The sequence below is a fragment of the Hyperolius riggenbachi genome, chromosome 6 (assembly GCF_040937935.1).
Source record: "Hyperolius riggenbachi isolate aHypRig1 chromosome 6, aHypRig1.pri, whole genome shotgun sequence".
NCBI lineage: Eukaryota > Metazoa > Chordata > Amphibia > Anura > Hyperoliidae > Hyperolius > Hyperolius riggenbachi.
Genome location: NC_090651.1, coordinates 29,631,646 through 29,654,241, shown reverse-complemented (window position 1 = coordinate 29,654,241; position 22,596 = coordinate 29,631,646). Strand labels below are relative to the sequence as shown.

General features: G+C 39.8%; 1 protein-coding gene across 9 annotated transcripts in view; it reads right to left on the bottom strand.

Moving 5' to 3' along the window:
* Positions 1–5,215: 5,215 nt before the first annotated feature.
* Positions 5,216–22,596, bottom strand: part of ELAVL4 (ELAV like RNA binding protein 4) — a 233,653-nt gene continuing 216,272 nt past the window's right edge. For 4 of the 9 annotated variants that reach the window (XM_068239053.1, XM_068239051.1, XM_068239054.1 and 1 more), the window contains exons 6-8: positions 20,583–20,808; positions 10,933–10,971; positions 5,217–7,598 (exon numbers count right to left, since the gene is read on the bottom strand). In XM_068239053.1, the coding sequence (XP_068095154.1) occupies positions 7,271–7,598; positions 10,933–10,971; positions 20,583–20,808 (593 nt within the window). In that variant the 3' untranslated portion in view covers positions 5,217–7,270. Of the gene's footprint in view, positions 7,599–10,932; positions 10,972–20,582; positions 20,809–22,596 lie in introns of all 9 variants that reach the window. The other 5 variants (XM_068239057.1, XM_068239059.1, XM_068239055.1 and 2 more) reach the window with 4 other exon arrangements.

Genomic DNA, 22,596 nt, shown 5'->3' with positions numbered 1-22,596 from the left:
GTGCTAAATAAAGCTTTAAATAGTGTCTGAGCCTAGAGACAACAAACAAACATGGAGTCAGGATGTGGTGCTATAACCATTCCTTAAAGAAACTCTGTAACAAAAATTTCATCCTGTTTTCTACAATCCTACAAGTTCCTAAACCTATTCTAATGTGCTCTGGCTTACTGCAGCACTTTCTACTATCACCCTCTCTGTAATAAATCAATGTATCTTTTCCCTGTCGGACTTGTCGTCCTGTGTCTGGAAGGCTGCCAACTCTTCCGTGCTGATCTGTTATGCACACCCCTCTCTAGGCCCCTCTATGCACACTCCAGTGTGTATGTTATTTACATAAGCCAGCAGCGTCTCTGCTCTCTTATCAGTGAGATAAGAGAGCTGGATAAAAATCCTCCTCTGTTAGGCTGTGAAAGGAGCTGGGCTGACAAATACTGAGGAATTACAGACACCAGGCAGAGCTGTCTGCAGGAAGAAACGCTCAGCCTGGCTGTCACTATTCAGTGGATGAGAGCTGCAGGGGACAAAAGGTAAACACACAAATGATCTTTTGAGATTCAAAAGGAAGGCTGTATACAGCCTGCTTGTGTATGGATGTATTTTCTATGTGTGGACATACTGTACATCAACCTACTTCCTGTTTTAATGGCCATTTTGTTTGTTTATAAACAAACTTTTAAAAACTGTTTTTAACCACTTTTAATGCGGCGAGGAGCGGCGAAATTGTGACAGAGGGTAATAGGAGATGTCCCCTAACGCACTGGTGTGTTTACTTTTGTGCGATTTTAACAATACAGATTCTCTTTGAACCTTGTTCAAAATGCATTTAGTTTTTATTTGATTTCTTCTTCTGTACTCAATCAGAGTTTGTCAGTAGTCATTGTTAATTTAGAACAAAACAGAAAAGTAGAATTTAAACTGAATGTTACATAACAAACATTTATCATAATATATACAGTATTTTTTTTTTAATCAGTGGAAATAAATATGAAAATCATGTATTTTTTTCCATAAAAATGGCCCATATACTATAAACTTTTTATTCTGAGTTTTCTTTTAGGAGTTATGTTTTTCATCATATCTAAAAGGCAATTTTTCAGTACTTAGCAATTAAAAAAGTATTAAAAAGTAGATAAAAAAGGGTAATGTCAAACTCAAGTTGGTTAATTTTTGATTGGTGGGGGCTTTTAAAGTATTTTATTAGTAAGGTTTGAAAAATATCTACTTTGAGAAAACTCAGAAGAAAAATCACTAGGAAATGGCCCGCTGTATTTTTTTTACAAGATTTCTTTTGTAAATTTCTGTAGGTATTTAAAATTATTTGGATGAAAGTGATTGGTATGGCATGCATCATAGTATTTATAGTTCCTCTGGTTGAATTAGAGCAGGGGTGTCAAACTCAAATACAAAGTGAGCCAAAATTGTACACTGGCACCTAGTCGTGGGACAACCTGAATGTCTATGGGCTGCCTTCCTCCCTTATAAAGTTCCCTGGTGTCTAGTGGCCCCCCTCCAACTCCTGAACAGTTCCCTGGTGTCTAGTGGTCCTCCTCCCCTATACAGTTCCCTGGTGTCTAGTGCTTTACTCCTATGGCTTCCTTGGTGTTCTAGAGCTTCACCTCTAATATAGCTTCCTGGTGATCTAGAGTGGGCAAAATATAATGCAAAGTGGGAAACCACTTCAGGGCCAAATGTAATGACTCTGATGGCCAAATTTGGCCCACGGGTTGGAGTTTGACATGTATGAATTAGAGCAATTAAACAAAGTTCAGTAATCAAATGTGAAGGAATTGACACTGGGGGAGGGGGGGGGGAGACACAGAAAAGCAGGAGCTCAAATAGTGTACTGTAGATAGGTTGCAAGGAGGTAGCAAACCACTTGAAGCAGGTGGAGGCAATTAACCCGACTCCACTCGGGGTGTCCAAGCTGGACTGGATTTGGTCACTCTCCTTGATAGCAAAAAATGGCTTTCACAATGGCTACCAACATGTGAGGCCAGAATGGGCCCCTCCAACAGCAGTATGTGGGGGGTATACATAAGCACAGTAGGGGTAATGAAGTGCCCAGATGTGGATAAAACTAAGTTAAAACCAACAATACAATCGAAAAAAGAGTAAGGTGGATTACGTCAATAACGACAGTTAAGTAAGCCTGAGCTAAATATATTATTTTTGTCATATGTGACTGTCATCATTAAGGTAAGCCTCCTAACTCTTTTTTTCGATTTTATCTACACCTAGGTGTCTCTTCACCTCTATTGGGCTCAGTAATCAAATGCTTATTGAAAATTTTACCTGTAACCAGGTAGTAACATATCACAGTAACTAAAAATAAGTATATGCTTGTTCAGGCAAAAATATAAACATTAGTAGACGCAATAGTGATAGTAAAGGCATGGACAGTTATCACGATGAAGATCATTCCTACATTGTGACTCCAGCACTTGAATTTTTGAAGATATGTGGTAGTAAGTGTAATAATTGTGTGTGTGACATTAAACTGTAAACTCCTTTACTGACAGGATGGATGTGTATGGCACCATGCACTCTGAAAAGTGTTGGCAATGCTTAAAGGATACCCGAAGTGACATGTTGCATGATGAGATAGACATGATGAGATAGACATGTGTACAGTATGTACAGTGCCTAGCACACAAATAACTAGGCTGTGTTCCTTTTTTGCTTTCTCTGTCTGAAAGAGTTAAATATCAGATATGTAAGTGGCTGACTCAGTCCTGAATCAGACAGTGACTACAGTGTGACCCTCACTGATGAGAAATTCCAGCTATAAAACACTTTCCTAGCAGAAAATGACTTCTGAGAGCAAGAAAGAGATAAGAAGGGGGATTTCTTATTAGTGAAGGTCACTCTGTAGTCACTTCCTGTCTGAGTCAGGACTGAGTCAGCCACTTACATACCTGATATTTAAAGCTTTCAGGCAGACAAAGAAAAAAAAGGAACACAGCCTAGTTATTTGTGTGCTAGGCACTGTACATACACATGTTTATCTCATCATGTCACATGTCACTTCGGGTATCCTTTAAAGGACCACTATCGCAAAAAAAAAATTGAAAATACATGTAAACATATACAAATAAGAAGTAAGTTTCTTCCGGAGTAAAATGAGCCATAAATTACTTTTCTCCTATGTTGCTGTCACTTAAAGTATGTAGTAGAAATCTGACAGAACCAGCAGGTTTTGGACTAGTCCATCTCTTCATGGGGGGTTCTCAGCATGGCCTTGATTCTTTATAAAGACACTCCTTGAAAAGGAACAATACAAAGATGCATTGCTGGCCAGTCTCTCTGCTCGCTGCACACTTTTTTTGGCAGCTGGACGGAGCAACAGATATTCACTAAATGCTTTTGAAAATAAAGAAAACCCTAAGGACCCCCCATGAGGAGATGAGCTAGACCAACATTTGTCGGTTCTGTCATATTTCTACTACCTACTGTAAGTGACAGCAACATAGGAGAAAAGTAATTTATGGCTCATTTTGCTCTGGAAGAAATGTTCTTTTCATTTATATGTGTTTACATATATTTTAAATTTTATGATCTTCGCAATAGTGGTCCTTTAAAGACGACCTCCATTATAAATGACAGAGCCTATCATACCAGGCTCTGTGTTAGTACTGCAGAATTTGGGGGCTCTCAGAGTTAATTACTTACCTGATAAGAAGTAATTGGGACACAGCAGATTCTCTGACCCCATCCTCAGGAATGCAGACGCGGCCATTTTTCCAAAGTCTGACGAAACTTCTGCCTGCTTTGCCATAGCCGGCCTTTAGCTCAGCAGCCACCAATAAGGCTGCAGCTTCAGAGCTGGGGGTGGGCCGTGGCAACAGAGATGGGGGTGGCCACAGCCTCGGCAGTAATTTAAAAAAGAACTGCCATGGCCGCAGTTCCGAGGAGGGGGGGGGGGGGGGGTGAAGCAATCGCCTGCCTGAATTAATTATGGCAGATCAGGTAAGTATTTAACCCTGAGACTACCCCCAGTCCTGTATCACTAAGACAGAGCTTGGCATGACACGCTCTGTATATTTTACTTCAAGTACTATTTAAATTCAAGAGAAAAACTACAACCAATAATATTTATGTACAGTACATAAGATAAAGCCTAATAAAAAAAACAATAATTTCATAAATAGACTTTAAAAGAACCAATGGAAACAATTATCATTTATTCAACTTAAAAATACTAAATTGATATATTTTTGAACACCTGGACCCGGTGCTTACAGAAACTTTAGGCAGCTTGTTCAGCAATTTACTAACTAGATTCAATGACATTTCTATTGGGTCTATCAGTGACAGTGTACACACTAATACTACAATGTAATAATACTTTTACTCTGAGTGTTGTTGAGCCTGTTGAAACCTTTCTGCAGTGCTTAGTGTTAAATCGGTATAAAACCCTGACATAATATTCAATAAAAACATATTTTCCTACTTTTGTATATACCATGCGGTTATCATATTTTCTTTTGTGCATAAGTATTATTATTCATTTAGAAATTATACGTTCCCAAAGTACACTTTTTTTGCTCTGAGAGCTGACTTTGCATTTTATTTATAATTGCTTTATTCATCTTCTAACATAAGCAAAAATGCTTTCTGATTGTCTGACTGTTTTCAGGAGAGCCTGCAGTGTCAGAGAAGTATTTGTTTACATTCCTAACTTGATACAATTAAATACAAGATAACATTATTTGCAGTTTGGATGCGTCCAGCTTTGCTGGCAGGGAGCTTCTAATTCCTGTGTGTAACCCTTTGGATGCTGTTCTAGTAAAAAAATATGCTGGTTGTATATAATATGCTGTAAATAATCTAGGGTTTCATTCCGCTTCAAGTAATCTACTTCTAAGCAGCTTTCATGCACCTTCTATGCAGCTGATTAGGTGTTCTGTAAAAGCATAGGACTTTTTATATGAAAGCAGACAAAACTACATTCTTTGCAAGTTGCTTGATTTTGTCTGAAGTAATTTAAAAAAGTAAAAAAGCAATTTCTGCAGTATCTCAGCCTGCTCTACAACACTATGATCTTTCCTCAGATATTAGATTCAATTAAACCCAAAGAGTACAGCGGATGCAATTTTACTGTTTTTGTTTTTTTTAAAGTTTCAAACTGGCAAAAAATATGAATCTAAATTGAATAAAAAAAATACACAAAGTAAGTGCATTATATATAACCATAACAACGTTTTATTACCATTAAGACTAAACTTGTATTGAAAAGATTTGATATAACAAGACAAGAAAAAGCAATAGCAAATTTTAACTATCAACTAGATTATGCATAGCGAGTAACTTTTCCTAGTACTCAGGGAAGAGCAGAACATTTTTTATTATGTTTTATTTTTTTAAAATATAGAACGGTACAGAGCACAAACATACTAAAATTATCAGTGCACTGGATGTGGGAAAGCCGATTTTTCCTTCCACTTTTAGCCCATAGCTCTGTTCTTAAATCCATCAGAAGAACATTAAAAATAAAGACCCAGTTTTTGTTGTTTTGTTGTTGTTTTGTTGTTTCTACTGTGCAGTAAGAAAAATTATTCACGACAAACATGACAACATATCAAACAATATTTCTACACAAGATACCTTGATACGCTTGTCAATCAAGTATTATAAGAAAAACATTTTAAGACATATACAAACAGAACTAGCAAAGGAGTACAACTTAATAATAAATTAACAGAAATAAAAAAAAATAACTTTATATATATATATTTATATTATATATACACGTACACACACAAGAAATGACACAATATGCTTCTTCCCATAGTTTAAATAAACAAATAAATAGGAGTAGCCAAACCTGCTATAATTGATATTGGCCAAAATGCATTACATCAGCAATTAAATAAATACGTGTTGCAAGCAACATAAAAACAGTGTTTTAAAATGTGCCAACGCAGCCCAGTTATATTGGTTTGGGCCATAAAGTGAACTCGAAAAAACTCTTTAACAAATTTAAAGCAAATGTTTCCTTTTATTATTCTAAACACATTACATTTAACTATGATACTAAGATATGTAAATGATTTCGTAGCACCTACAGCTCAAACTAAGGAAGTATTTGCCCCACCCAAAACAAAAAAGTTTTCTTTTGTTCTGCTGATACCCCATACTGATGACTTAAAGAAAAAAATTGTCTTGCAATGCACCTCTTGCTTGATTTGGGTTTTTGACTGTGTGGGTTTGGGGGGACCTGTGTACAACACTCTCCCTCACTCAATACAATTGTTTGCATTAGGCTATGAAAAGATACGAAGACCAACTGTTTGTAATCCTTCTTTCAAAAAACAATCTACTAATCCAATTTAAAACATATCTTGTTCTCTAAAAAGTTACCAGTGCAGTATGAATGACAAAGTTGTCAATTTTCCCCTAAATTAGCCAGTCAAAATATTATTTTATTTTTTCTCAAATCCAGATTCTCTTGTAAAAATTCTTTATATTTTATAAAAATAGATTTTTCTGGAAACCCATTTTCAGCAAAGAGACAAACTCTTTGGCAACATTGTTCGTTTATTTAAATTGTTTTGCGTCATCAGGTAATCTGACCTTCACCATCCCCTTAAGAGTCTCCTTTCAATACCGAGTTAAGAAACAATACAATTCAATGCAAAAGTTATTTTTGTTCCCTTTTTGCATATACATACTATATTGTTCCTTTTTTTAAATATATCGCCCTTTGAGTGTCAGAACCTTTGCTACATTCCCACACTAAAAGGGTTTTTTTGGAAAGGAGGGGGGAGCAGGTCACCAATCTGAAAAGGTCTCATCTTGTGAACAGAAAAGAAAGCTGAAAAAGAAAAGAAAATACGTTTTTCTTTTCTTTATTGTGTTACATTTGTAAAAATTGTTTTTATTTTTTCAAGTTTTTTTTTTCATTATTTTTTTTATTTTTTTAATTCTTCAAATGAACTAATGGTCATCTTAAAAACAGCCACCTTCAAAGAAGGTGTAAAACTAGCCGGCTGGGTTAAAAAAAGCCCTGCTCATTGTATTCTATGTATATTATATTCAACGACGACAGCTATGAAAGAACATTCAATGCATCAAAGTTTTTTGTTATTTTTCTTTTTTCTAAGCATTATAAAATCCTTTCTGGTTTATCACAGGATATCCAATGGTAATACTTAGGCAACGCTGGCTTATAAAGTCCGTGGTTGGTTATAAGCCATTTATAGTCTTTGTTTTATTTTTCTTTACTTTGTTCATGAACAGATTTTTAGGGTGATGTAGTTAGGCTAGAAATTCAAGACTTGTGGGTTTTGTTGGTTTTAAAGGAAACTTGCAGAACTCTGTCTCCCAGGCGGTATCCATTAAGGCTGGCAATAGCCATAGCTGCTTCATCATAATTGGTCATTGTGACAAAGCCAAATCCCTTGCACTTGTTGGTGTTAAAATCACGGATGACTTTGACATTGTTGACTGCCCCAAATGGGCCAAAAAGCTGCCACAGAACACTCTCATCGGAGTCGGGAGAGAGGTTGTAAACAAAGATACACCAGCCAGTACCCGTGTGACCAGGGATGTTCATTCCCACTAAGCTCGTCATTCCATCAATGGTGATGGGTGAAAACCTAGGTAGAGAGACAGAGGGCAAACATTGTAAGAAAGGTAAGAGATTTCAGCAGAAGACAAGTAAAGAAAAAATAGGTTATACAAAGGTAAAACATACATGAGAATAATAATAATATGTCGCAAGATCTTCTGACCTGCTTCTACTCTGCTACCATTGAGTCAATTATATGTTCCTCCATCATCGTATGGTACACAGGGGTCTCTGCTAGCAACAGGTATGAACTACAATGAGTCATTAATACCGCAGAGAGGATTATTGCCACCCCCTCCCACCACTTGACCTTCTCTACTCCTCCAGAATGTGTTTCAGGGAAATCAGAATAGCAAAAGACCCATCTCCCCCCGGAAACTGTTATCTGCATCTTCTTCCCCCGGGGTGTCAATACTGACCCTTACCCATCAGGACCACTAGACACAGGAACTCCTTCTTTCTCCATGTTGGTAAACTCCTTGACCAATCTTCCCCAATAACCCCCCCCCCCACACACACACACACACACTGTCTATTGTACCATTGTTATTGTATTGCCCTTTGTATTACTACTGCATTTCTGTCTATTGTACCTCTGAGCTGACTGTGCCAAAAATAATTCCATGTACAAACCCCCTCTGTACCTGGCAAATAAATCTGAATCTGGATGATAATACTTCCATGTCCTAGCTCAATTAATGATGTAGCTCTTCTTTCTATATACTTATGCTATCATTTTAGGTATGTTTGCTTTATAAATCTAGCCAGGTTAAGCCGATTACCATAGTCACATGACCATTTTTTGTTTTGGAATTAACTTAAACCAATTAGGTAGTCATTACTGAGACTCATAAAATATTTGATTGGCTAAAAGTGATTTCTGTTTATATTCTGTGTATACTATTTCCAATAGGTTTAATTTGTGATTTATTTCACATAGAATGATCTATATTTATAAAAAATATAGGCCCTGACAGGCCTGATCTTTTAAATCATGTATGGGCAAACATTAAATTTTTTCTACTGCAATCATATCGTTTATACAATTGATATACTTCAAGATTTTATTTAGAAAGGTTAATATATGTATTTAATGATGTACTGGTGTATGCGCTGACTACTAGACAAGAAGACATGCTTAATAATATAAATCAAAGTTATTCATAACTCAGTATTCCAAAAAGACAGCAATTTGGTCATTTAACAGTGTTCAAGAAAGCATAAGCAAACCAACTAATATAAAATGCAAAAAGTCATTAAACCTGCAAATGAAAGACAGCTTACAGGCAGTTAAGGCATCCACAGCTGTACAGATTATTTGCTTCTGTCAAAATAAGAGGCCCAGGTGTTATATATGTTGCTGCATAACTGAGAGGTGGTTGTATTTAAAAATACTAAATATAATGTAGTTGCAAGCACATTAATAATTTTCTAAATGTTTTTGAACCACTCAAATGAACTAAAGACTCACTAAGTGGTTATTCACTATGATCAAGTTGACTAATGCTTTGATGGCAATATTAATTATTGATATTGATGGGGAAATTGTGATAGTAAATGGAAAGATGACAGCTTTGCTATATACCACCAAGGATTGTAAAATTAATTTGTTCTTTTCTTCATATCTACATTGTTTTGTGATAGCTTGACAATAACTATTCAAGTTGGAAAATGATACATTGTGTATAATTTTAGTTGGTCTCTAATGGGTTGCATAATCACGCCTGTTTATATATAAAATACTTTACTTTAAAAAAAAAAAACAGCTTAAAATCTGATGGTCTATAAAAAAAAATAATTTAAAGTGCTGGACCTGTCTTGGAATGGGTGGATACCTTGCAATTAAAATCCAATCATCATCAACAACAGATCACATCTGGTTCTTTAACTATTCCATTATTATTATTATAATTATAATTATTATTATTATTTTGTTTGCCACCCCACAATTTGTGAACTGGTGAAGGTCAGACTCTTTGATAACATACGTACTTTTGCACACCAGATTTACCATGCCGTAAACTAGTAAGGAGTCCAAAACAACCCTTTACCAATTCACTGAGCAGATCATGAGATGACTTCCCTTATCTGATGTGGACTTCATGTTTTACTTTTGGCAAAGTTATACATTCATTGCTAACTGATGACTCATATGATTTGTCTAAGTCTTTGCTTCCTTAACATTTTCCATCTGTTATAAAATGAAAGCTGAAAGCAGAATTACTTTTCTATGCCAGCAGTGTTCGAATATTTTAATCTTTGAAACACACTTGATAATTAGAGTTTTTATTTTGAAAATATCTGAAAAAACAGCTGCTTTAGTTATTTAAAATCTATTATGTGTACACTAGGCAGGGACAGGTTTTAAAGAGAATCTGAAGGCAGATTAAAAATGGTTTTTTAGCTTATATTCAGCAGGGGCATGTTTGCCCCTGCTAAAACGCTGCTATCCCGCGGTATAACGAGGGGTCTTCACCCCTCAAATCCCCTCCGTGGTGCCCAGGGAGCGCTTCCGTGTGAGGCATGGCTATGAGCTGCAGCCCTGCCTCACGGTCATCTGTCAGCCGCGGATCTCCGCCTCTCCCCCGCCCCTCTCAGTCTGCCTTCGCTGAGAGGGGCGGGGGAGAGGTGGAGATACGCGCTGACAGACGCGTGTGAGGCAGGGTTGCAGCTCATAGCCCGGCCTCACATGGAAGCGCACAGGGGCAGCAAAATCCACGACCAAGAAAGTCGTGGATTTTGCAGGGGGGATTTGAAGGGTAAAGACCCCTCGTTATGCCGTGGGATAGCGGCGTTTTAGCAGGGGCAAACATGCCCCTGCTGAATATAAGCTAAAAAACAATTTTTAATCTGGCTTCAGATTCTCTTTAAGGCTGAACTTGTTATTGGTTTATTGTGTCTTCCGCTCCAACCAACTGATATTGGAAGCCCGTAAACAATTTTTTTTCAGCCTATACTTCTTAAATGTAACAAACATGGTTAGGAGACCCAAAATCCCTTTGAGTTGATTTTTAGATTATATGTTTCACTTTTAACCATTTGGCCCAGAAGTACTCTTTTTATTCAGTATAGCTGGTATGCCTTAACTGCTGCTGTAGCTCACCTGTGGATAAAAACAAAATGGTGAAAAAAATGGAATCACACAATGCACTGACGTCCTTAGAAAAGCAAAAGCCAACAGAAGTCCTAACTCAAAAGAACAGAATCTTGCATGCTGGTGGGAAAAAAAGGAGCAATTAAACAAACACAAATAAAGTTAGTGAATTGAAGGGAAAAAAAAACCAAACAAACAAAAAAGAAATAAATTATAGCGCCAATCTGTGCCAACATGGACATCTGGCATTCTGTAAAATTCTAATTACCTCTTAACGCCATAGGCCATATTAAGCAAATTGTCCAGCCTGAAAGAGAAGGAGTGTCTTTGGGTTAATGTCTTACAGATGGTAAGAAAGCTCAAAGGAGCATTTATTAATGACGTCCCTTTTCAATAGAAAGACAAATCTTCTACCACTTGATTAGACCGCAGGGCGGTTTAGCCTGTAGGAGTCAATCAAGCGGCATTTTATACTGAAAAATATCTAGAAACATAACAGGCTGTTTTTAGCCTCTCCACTTAAACACTGTAAGCAAGAACAGATGCTCTGTGCTGGATGTTAAGTGTACCTGTAGTTTCAGAGAACACAATGCAATCACCTTTGCTATTTAGTTATGAAACTCATAGGTTATTCCCGTAAGAGGATACTCAGCCCTACCTTACAAAAATGATTCATTTAAAGTGTTATTCTGGGTAGAAATGTTAATAAATTGACCTTCAGGGAGAAAACAACACACTACCATTACCAGGGGGGTTCTGAGTTGTTCCTTTCTTTCATCCACACCTGTCTTCTTCTTTGAGGCCACAGTGAAGTATTTGGTGATTGTCTGCTCTGCTTTCAGAGCCACTTATAACCTCAGTTTCAGATATTGCAAACAGAGGAAAGGCAGGGGGCTAGTTGCCCTATTAATCAAACCCACTCCCTTTACTTTGTTATAGTACAAATGAAAGGGGTGGGAGGTTGTGGGTACACTGGGCAGGCCATATTTGAGGACCCAACTAGAGAAACTTCACCACCATCACAACTGTAGCTAAGAGAAGATAATTATGGAGAAAAGAAGAGGAGCACCAAGGACCAGCAGAAGCCTTCCTTGGGGGGTAGGTAGGTAGTAAGTGCTTTCTATATTAATTGTCATTTCAGAATTCCACTTTAAATATTCAATTCCTTCCATTATTCTATTTAAACACAAATTAATTTTCACTATATATATATATATATATATATATATATATATATATATATATATATATATATATATATATATATAACAATTTAACATATTTGCTGACAGCAAAAACTTTGATTTAGTTTTGGATAGACAGAAAATAATTAAAAACTCTAAAATGTGTGTTGGGTTGTGTTTTTAATAAAATACATTTTTTTGCAGCAATAATTTGTTGAGATGTGATGTCTGCTGGACTCTTCCTCTTTCCCCCTCCCGCACTTAGACGGGGTGCTTTACAGTGAGTTAATATTGCTGTATCTATTAACATTCTATAGTGCCTTATTTGAGGGGACATAGACCACAGTGCACACTCTCTAACCCAGTGGTCTTAAAGAGGAGCTGTCAGCCATAATATCTCAGAAAAAAACACATAGAGAAGTAGATAAATACTTGCTCTACTTACATAACATGTATTGCATTGTCCATGTTTTGATTTTAGTGATTTTTCTACAGTAAAGAAAAGAGAAAATCCTTCTTAGCTTTTCCCATTTTAACTGTGGCTATTTTGAAACCAATCCTGATGTCAATTCCTCCCTTACTCTCCTCTGCCTGATTCGCCCGCCCTTCACAATAGAAAGTTCCTTTTCTCAGCATGAGAAATATTGGCCAATCAGAGAGGAACAGATGCGAGGGAGGGAAAAACAGGAGGGAAAGAGGATTCAGCCAATCAGGCTACATTAGTTAAGTCTGAGGGGAAGTACAGAAGCAAAAAAGGACAATCCAGCATGCCCTGCAACTTCCTTTTTGCATACCAAATTTTGTGTGTACCAAATAAGAGTCAGGTAAACTGGGGAATGATCATTTATCAGCAAGAAAAGTAAAGGGGATTTTAATTTTTGGATTACCTTGCTAGGTAATCCTTATTACTTGTTTACCAGATAAAAATAAAGAATTGATTTTTGATTTTATGCTCGACAGTGACACTTTAAAGCATAACTGTACTCTCCCCAAAAAATTAAAAAATGAAGATCCTTAGCTAAGTAAAGGGAAGCCTCTGAATAGTACAGAAGCTTCTTATCTCCTCCTTGACTCCACCATTGCCAAGCAGAGCCCTTTTGATAATATCTGACAAGAGCTTGTCGGATATTTTCTTATGGCTGCCCTACCCTTCATGTACGCAAATGTGAGTACGGCTGTACCTGAGAAGTAAGACAAAGCTGCTCATTCACAAGCTGTTTTGGGCTACTGTACAGGTGTGGTTGTACTTGTGCATGTACTGTATGGCCGCGCTCATACATAAGTGGGAGGGAAGAGGGTTCTGGCCAGTCGCAGTGGGATTGAGGCGGACATGGGAAGCCTCTGGAGAATCCAGATAATCCCCTTTACTTAGGAATGCCTACATTTTTTCTTTTTTTCGTTTTTATGATACAGGTTTGCGTTAGGGATCATTGTCTGGATAAACCAAGTTGCCAGAATATGTAGGGCCCCATTTGACACTTTAGACTGAAGCCAAATGCCAGTCACATAACCCAAAAAATCGCTGTTAAAGAATAGGGTGTTTAGATAAAAAAAATATTCAGCTATGGAACTTGAGTTTTTTTGAGAATTGAATAGACAACTAGTAAGTTGTAAAGTTGAGCTTTAAAGAGGAACTCCAGTAAAAATAATGTAATAAAAAAGTGATTCATTTTTAAAATAATTAAGTATAATAAATGATTGTCAGTGTTTTCTCATTGTAAAATCTTTCTGCACCCTGATTTACATTCTGACATTTATCACATGGTGACATTTTTACTGTTGGCAGGTGGAGATGTCACTGGAAGAAGATGCTGCTTGTTTTTTGGAAGTTGTAAACAGCTGTTATTTCCCACAGTGCAACAAGGCTCCCACAGTGTGATGACAGTACATCAGTGCTGTGAGGCACTGACATCATTTGTGGGAGGGGTTTCACCACAAAATCAGCCATACAGAGCCCTCTGATGATCCGTTTGAGAAAAGAAATAAATTTCTCATGAGAAAGGGGGTATCAACTACTGATTGGGATGCAGTTAAATTTTTGGTTACAGTTTCTCTTTAAACCCCATCTCAGGCACAAGTGTCTTTCCAGACCTGTTAAGGCACTAAATTGCTCAACTGGTTTCTAGGTTTCTTAAAAACCTATTGTCAAATAAGTAAATTGTAAAATAGCTGATGAGGAGCCCAGACACTGGCCATATACTGCCTCACTGACAGTTTGACCTATACGATGCAATCTTTTTTGGAGAGATTCAGTCTGTGACTTCCCCCTTGCAATCTGAACAGCGAGAACAGTTTTGTCTTTGAGCCTTAATTACCAATTATCAGATGCATATTGGCTCAGGAGCCCCGTCACTGGATGTATGTTTCTGCACAGTCTTAGGTTGAACATTTTTTAAGGTGTATCATTTGAGCGCCAGCTCTCATTATAACAAATGTCCATTGCTTGGCTATGCGATAATGATAAAGCCAATAACTGGCACCCACATGATACTGAAAATAGGCAATTGCTCCATTGCGATCAAGTATTGTTAAAGCGGTATAAAACCCTGACATAATATTCAATAATAACATGTTTTCCTACTTTTTATATACCATACAGTTATCACATTTGCATTTGTGCATAAGTATTATTATTCATTTAGAAATTACAAGTTCCCAAAAGTACAGTTTTTTGCTTTGAGAGCTGACTGTGCATTTTATTCATAACTGAGGTTTATTCATTATGTATTGAAGGCAGAAATGCTTTGAGTGTCTGTCTGTGTCCAGGAGCTTCTGCACAGTCAGAGAATGTGTCACATTCCTCACTTGATACAATTATGTAAACACAAGATAACATTATGTCCACTTTGGATGCGTCCAGATTTCTCTGCACTGAACCTTGAAGTCCTGTCTGTAACCCTTGGAATGCTGGTCTAGTAAAACAAAAAATGCTGGTTGTATTAAATATGCTGTAAATAATTTTTTAGAGCAAAGAAGAAATGCTGGGTTTCATTCCGCTTTAAGAGCAACATCGATCTAGAGCAGGGGTGCCCACACTTTTTTGTCTCGCGAGCTACTTTGCGAACTATCCGGTCACTGTGATCTACTGCACTACAGCGACCGCCAACCCCCCCCCCCCCCCCCCCCCCCCGGAAAGAAACGTAAAAAAACGTTAAAAAAATATATAGTAATTAGGCAGTCTCCTATAAATATTTACATTTTCAAATGTATATCAGAGTCCCCCCTAAATCCACACATATATTTAAGAAGAGTCCCCCTTAATAAAAAATAATTGGGCTAGCTACCTCTCAAATCAATCAAAAATAAACATAGTTCCCCATCCCAGCATAGATGCAATCACTTCCCCCCCAGTCACCTTTCTCAAGCAGAGCAGAGACCCCCCACATAGTGCAGCTTTTCCCACATCCAAGACAAGACAAGACAAATAACATTTATATTGCGCTTTTCTCCTTGCGGACTCAAAGCGCCAGAGCAGAGCAGCAGCCACTAGGGCGCGCTCTATTGGCAGTAGCAGTGTGAGGGAGACTTGCCAAAGGTCTCCTACTGAATTAGTGCTGGCTTACTGAACAGGCAGAGCCGAGATTCGAACCCAGGTCTCCTGTGTCAGAGGCAGAGCCCTTAACCATTACACCTTCAGCCAACATCCATTGTTTCCACCCATTATAAAAAGAGACACACAACTGTGTGTCTACCCTCGTCACCTTCTGTGTGGCTCTCTTCTTGCTTTGTGGCTGCTCTCACACAGCGACTCGTCGCCAGCAGCTCTTCTTCCTCCCTAAACCACGTGAAATAGCCTGGAAGGGGAAGGACTGCTATCGCCACAGGAAGAGCTGGAGGGGGAGACGCTTTCTCTCATTCAGTTGCGTCTCTCCCCTTTCAGCCGCGTCACTCCCCTTGCCACTCCTCTCCCCTCCCATGGCTTTTCCGATTGGCCGTTTGCTGCTCTGCATTGGGCAGCAGAGCAGCACAATATAACACAACGTGGCGGCCGTGATCAAGAGCAGTGAGCCGGCAGTAAAATATGACAGGTTGCTGCCACGCCGCCGCGATATACCAGACAGTCGTTCGCGATCTACCGGTAGAACGCGATCGACGTATTGAGCACCCCCGATCTAGAGAGTGTACAAGGTTTAAGTGTAAATTCAGACTCTGGACGCCATGGAGACTGGACAGGATATCGAGTAAATATAGTAGACTCTAAAAGGTCCACACACTAAGTCGAAGAAAGGTTGGGCATTAATACTGCTTTCAATGATTCTGTGTAATGTGAACCACAGATTAACCAGCATCATTTATAATGCGAACCTTAAAGTAACTGAGAACCGAACAAAAAAAAACAAAAACTAACCAGATACTTACCTAAGTAGAGGGAAGGCTCTTGATCCTAAAGAGCCTTCCCACTCCTCTGCTCTGATGGTCCCTGCGTTCCAGCGCTGGCTCCCCTGGTAGCAGTATTCAACCAATTGGTCAAATACTGCTCTCTGCCACCTATGAAGGATTTGGAAGTCTTTGGCAGCCCGAGTGCTCCCGAAGACGAGCCTCTCCATAATACCTCTGCGCTAGCATGCTCTCTCGCATGCTCACACATGCGCAGTATGAAGCCACCTGTCTTCGGGAGCACCTGGGCTACCAAAGACTTCAGAAGCCTTACGCAGCGGGGGTTTCAAATGGGATAGCCAGCGCTTAAATAAGGGGACTGGGAGAGGAGCGGGAGAGCTCTATAGGACCCAGAGCCTTCCCTCTCCTTAGGTAAGTATCTTTTTTTTTATTATTATTTTTTTGTTAGGTTCTCATTAGCTTTAATCTAACTAAATCTCATATTAAAGTAATGTTTATGCTTTGTGAATTAGACCCTTAGGCCAGTATAGCGCCAGAGGTGGCCGCAGAATGCAGACCATACCATTTTCATGATGCCTCAGACTGAACTGTCTATAATGTAATTAACATAGGGTGACGTGTTTATTTTTTATATGAAAAGGATTTCGGCATCCATATTTTTGAACAAAATCTTCATTTCCCACTAGACCAGACTTGTTACTTAACGGAACCCAAAAAAAAAATCCAATCAAAATGTAAATATGAGCTCATACTGACACCCAATCTGCCATCGGTCTGTCTATTTTTTTTTTCATGTACGCCGGAAAATGTTAATTCCACGTAATGCTTGGAATGCTCCCTGATCGACAGAAAATAATTCTTCAACCGTTTGGGACCTCACCTGTCAGAATGGAAATGATTCTGGCAATAGAAGCTTGTTCTGTTCTGGAACAGCTTCGAGCTACAGGATGTTACATTTTTTTTTTTTGGAAGGGCTGAAGAAGAAGTCTTTGGGGGGAAGGAGAGAGGAGGAAGGGGAGGGAGAAGGGAAGCCACCAAAAATAGTTCAGCATTTAGAAGAAAGCAAGACATAATTAATCTTTCTCTTCTTAGACACAGCACGCACAGATATTAAAAAATGATAGCTCGTAAAGGATTTCAGCTTGCAAGTGCTGCCTGGCAGCCCTCTGAAGCACCACGGGAGCATATTGGAAGGAAGGTGATCAATACCTTCTGAAACTTGGCAAAAGATTAGTTCTCAGCCTTGAATAAAATAGGCCTTTGAGCGGTTTTGAGTGAATAATCAATCTATCTTACACAGAGACGAGGAGACATCCTCGCTTACACCATATTACCCCCTTCACACTAGGAAAAGAAAGAGCTACTGGCCTATCTGGCATCTGCAACGTTAACTCCTGCCAGGCCATGGCAGAGGGCACTCTGACATTAACACAAGACTTCTCTGAAGAGGATCCTGGCCTTTTCACCACCTGACTCAGTGCGATTATCACTTTCCCATTGTATGAGGCGAACGCGCGCCCAGACGCTGCCGCCCCCATTTACATATTTTCCAGCCAGCCGTACTGTAAGCAATCTCGCGCCATAAAGATAAGCAAGCTAGCCAACAAATCAATGTCTGAGGATACAGATATCAGCATAAACAATGCCTTGTTCTGTTGCTACATGTGTCTTGCCAGCCCCTGGAGCTCACAAATAGGATTTTTCTTATTGTCCTTATTAAAATTAAAGTCAATGAAGGCCATGTCAGTTTTTTTCTTTAACCATAGGTCTGACTAGAAATTAGAAAAGAGAGGTTTAAAGGCAACCTACATTCATATATAAGTAAGGAGTCCTTGTGCAAGACTACCTAACACTGTTGGGTGGCCTATTGAGTGCGCCCCTAGTGGCTGCAGCTTTTAAACGCTTTGAGTCCCACAGGAGAATTACTCTATATAAATGTTGGTATTATTATTGTTTTTATTAACTGTGCCAAATGATCCACTCTCCAAATATAAAGCCTGGTGCACACTTTCAATGATGATTGACCAATCACTGACCAATTTTACTACCTCCATATAGTATGAGTGTCAATAGATCATGAATAGCATCAGCAGGTTGTGTAGGTTAACCCTCATACCAGATGGCAGTGGTAAAATTTGGCAGTGATTGACCAATCATAATTGAAAGTGTGCACTAGGCTTAAAGCATCTGTAATTAAGAAAATAAATATAAAACAGATACTTATCTTGGGGAGGGAGAAGCCTCTGGATCCTAAAGAGGCTTCCCCCGTCCTCCTCAGCCAGGCCAATCCAACGCTGGCACTTCCAAGCAGTCCACAACAATAATAATAACAGTGGCTTGCCTGCATAGGAGCACTCGGGCTCCGGTGGAAATGGCAAGAGCGGGCTGCCGTGCACGAATGGCTCCATGTTACTGTGCAGGTGGGGCCCATATTTGCACCTGCGCAGTGAGTGCAACCTTAAGTAAACATTCCACAAGCTTTTGTCAAAATATACTCAGAGGGTCCAAGCATTGGATGGGTGCAGCCAACAATTATGGGGAAGATTTTGGACTATCCAGAGTCTTCCCTCTGTTGAGGTAAGTACCTCTGTTGAGGTAAGTACTTCTGTTGAGGTAAGTTTCTTTTTCTCACAGGTACCCTTTATCTACTTAACGATCACGTCACGCCTATGGGCGTAACCATGGCAGCACCCCCAGGACCGCCTAACCCCAATTGACGTCAAGTCCTGGAGCTGCAGTTTACCAGGGAATGCGCTGACGGTTCACCGAGCTCAGCTCCATGATCAGCCTGCTACGATTGCGGGTAGCGGACTGTTCAAAGCCGAAAGCGGAAATAATTCCACTTTGTTTACATTTGTACAGCGCTGCACAAGATCGCAGCGCTGTATAAATGTAAACAAAGTGGAATTATTTCCGCTTTCGGCTTTGAACAGTCCGCTAGCCACAATCGTAGCAGGCTGACACTGTGCTGTCCCTCAGAGCGACTCATACTGCGTGGCCTCTCATAGGCTGATGCCTACGAGAGGCGGGGAACAGTGGCGATCGCTGACCTATGGCGATTTAGGACGGCACAAGGGGGAGGGAGGTAGAGGGAGGAAGGAGGGAGGGAAAGGCCCCTTTTTTAATTTAAAAAAAAAACAATGATCGCAGCAGCGATCAGAGACCCCCTACAGTAAGGACAAGAAAAGGAGGGGAAATTCATGTGTGTGCTTAGTTGTAGGGCTGTGCAGCGCGCTGACAAAGCTGCACAGCCCTCTATTGTGAAAAATGGCCTGGTCACTAGGGGGGTGTAAGCCTGAGGTCCTGAAGCGGTTAAAGTGAACCTGAGGTGAATATAAACTGATGAGATAAACACTTGTATTTATCCTTAGACTCCTAAAAATGATTTTAAGTATCCCATAGTTTTCTTTTATATTTATTTTATAGTTCATGTATTTTTTCTCTCTCTGACCTCAGAAGTTGTTTTCTGCCAGAAAACCATTTATGGCTGTAATTTGCTTATCAGTGATGTTTACTATATTCCCTACGGACAAGACAGAAGCTGTCACTTCCATGCCTGAAAATTCACTCTTTCAGGCAGCAAAATAAAACAAGAAAAACAGCCTGGTTATTAATATGCTTTGTACTGTACATACACATGCTTATCTAATCATGTCACATAGCACCTCGGGTACACGTTTTAAGTTCAGAATTTTCAGTTTGTGAAGTCCACTTCAAAACATAATACTATCATATACTCGCAGATCAGTATACCAAAGAATATGGGCAAAAAGTTGTTGGGTAAGTCAGCTTATCCGCAAATGATGACTAAGATTTGGCATATATGCTAGCTCCCACCACCACCATACAGTGCACGGATTAGATGCTTGTGTGTGTGCTGCAGAGTATGCATTGGAAGCATGCCTCTATCTTTAGATATCACTCCTTGTTCCGGCAGTAGTTCTTACATCTCTCCTGCAGCTTTGCAAGACCTCTGAGCTTCACTGTGATCACATGACAGCTCTCGCAGGGAGTTTGAAGCTGCAGGAGAGATATGAGGACATCTCTGGGATCAGTCATTACTGAGTGCCCTCACTGCATCTTTAGTGTAAACCACCAAAACTGATCATGCAGATGTGTGGATCTACATGACCAGCTGTGGGCAGTGGTGGCAAACCACCAATCAACGGGTGGCTTTAGTTTTAAGTGAAATACCGGTGAAATGCACAACTAGTCTTGAGTGCCTTTTGGTCATGTAACTGTAAAACCCTGAACTACAGCGCGCCTAAATAAGGTTTCAAAATGGTGTCATATTTAGACTGCTTCCAAAATGTAGAACAATTCAGAAAAGGGTTCACAATAAAATGACTTAACATCGTGCTCGGAGAAAATCCCTTTAAAAACCATCAATAATTACCTGAACCTCTGTGCCTGGTGGTGGAGAGGACCTGGATAGCGTCTGTTGGGGGACTGGTAGAGCTGGGAGAGCAGCGCTTGGCTCGTTTTCTGACTAGGGTTGTTGGCAAATTTCACAGTTATTGGTTCACTCGCTCCACTTGGCTTTTGTCCATTCAGGCCCTTTATGGCTTCCTCTGCTTCTATTCTCTTGTCAAAGCGGATGAATCCAACTCCCCGAGACACACCTGTACAGAAGACATCACCAATCTATCAGTGACAGCGTAGTAGTAGTGATAGTAGATAGTGTTAAACTGGAGAAAGATTAATTAATGGACTGGATTGGAGAGACTGGATGAGCGCTCCAATATTTTTCTGAACACAGATCTCAGCAAATTTCCACGAGGCTGTATAATTTGTCAAGAGGATATTGGCGTGGGATCTTTCAAGAGGATATTAGCATGGGATCATTCATTAAAGTTAAGTATTGATGGTTAACTAGTCAAAATGAGCCCTGCCCATTCAATAGCCAACTCTAGGCAAGTGGTTGTGTGCCCATGATCTTGGGCAGAAGGCCGCAACCCCCTCTACCTGCAAGGAATGCACAACCACAAGTCGTGCACGCATGGCCACAACCCCCATACACACATGCCCAATGCACGGTGCCTGTCCATGACCGCTGCCTGTAGCCCGTCCGCTTGAGTTTGGACAAACTAAATACAGCTGTGTTGTCCAGCCAAGCAGCATCTGACATTGAAACAGGAGGTCAGCATTGCAAATACAGCCAGCCTGGAAATAAAAACAAATTAATTAACTAATTATAATATATTCCACAAAATTGGCATGAGAAAAAAACATTAGCCTGAACTAGGACTTTAAATTTGCAAATTATACTCAGCAGATGACACACTATGCAGAGTTGTCCTATTTTGGGAAGTTACTGGACTGGTTTACCGCTTAGCTTATTTTCACTTTAATGTAACAAATGTGAAGCACCGAAGTGAGATAACAGCCCCATATAAAGCTCGCTCTGAACAAATGCGAAACAAAACAAAATGATTGCATAACAGACGCTCAGGCCTCAGGCAAATGCCCTTTCCAGCCCTGCCCTACAGCTGGCCCTACCGCTATAAAAATAGGCTACTGCGCCTGGGGGAACATCATAAATGTTTGTTTGGTGTCTACCCAGCAACATGTACTTTGAAATACTCAATCTGAAAGTGAAGCCAAGGTTACATTTCAGGGACTTTGCAATGTTTTGAATAGTATAATAATATCTCCCTTGGAAAACTACAATTCATTCATTCGTGTGTTTCGTTTTCTCTAAAGGTGGCCATTAATGAAATCGATTGGATACAATTGGTCGTGTCTATTTAAGGCCGAACTCCCACTAGCCAATTTGATCGGGTTAATGGAACTGATCCATTTTTTGGATTGATCCCATCGATCTGATTGGATTGGTTAACAGGAATTTGGCTGATAATGGGCACAACCAATGGTTTGCGATTGATAACCACGGCCATGCAGGGGTGCAGGGAAACAGGAAGTAGATAGGAGCCGGCTGCCGATAAGCATGCATGCGTCTCATGGATAGATGAGAGATTTATAAAAAGGAATTGCTGCGCCAGTTCTGCAAGGGGACATAGGAGGGTGGGGCCCATGGAGAGGGAGGGAGGAACGATGTTGGCCCCCCTCTGACGAACAAGTGTCATCCCTTCCAAGCCCTGCAAGGGGGGATGGCAGCAAGAAAAAAATGATTTCAGGTGGCAAATAGCATCAAACTGGCCCTGCTACATAATGATTACTAGCAGTTCTGACCAAAGCAACTGGATGGCTGTAGCTCTACTTAAGTAATCCCAGCTTTTCATTTACCGATCTCGTCAATGTAACCCAGTGGGCCGTGTTCAATTTTTTTCCTGCTTACAGTCACGCTGGGCGGGTGGTTCCCGTTCCTCTCCCACCCCTCCCTCTTCCATGAGAAGCAGCATGCATGCTGACTATTGCACGCCTATAGGCAGCTGTGCTCTGTCTTCTAG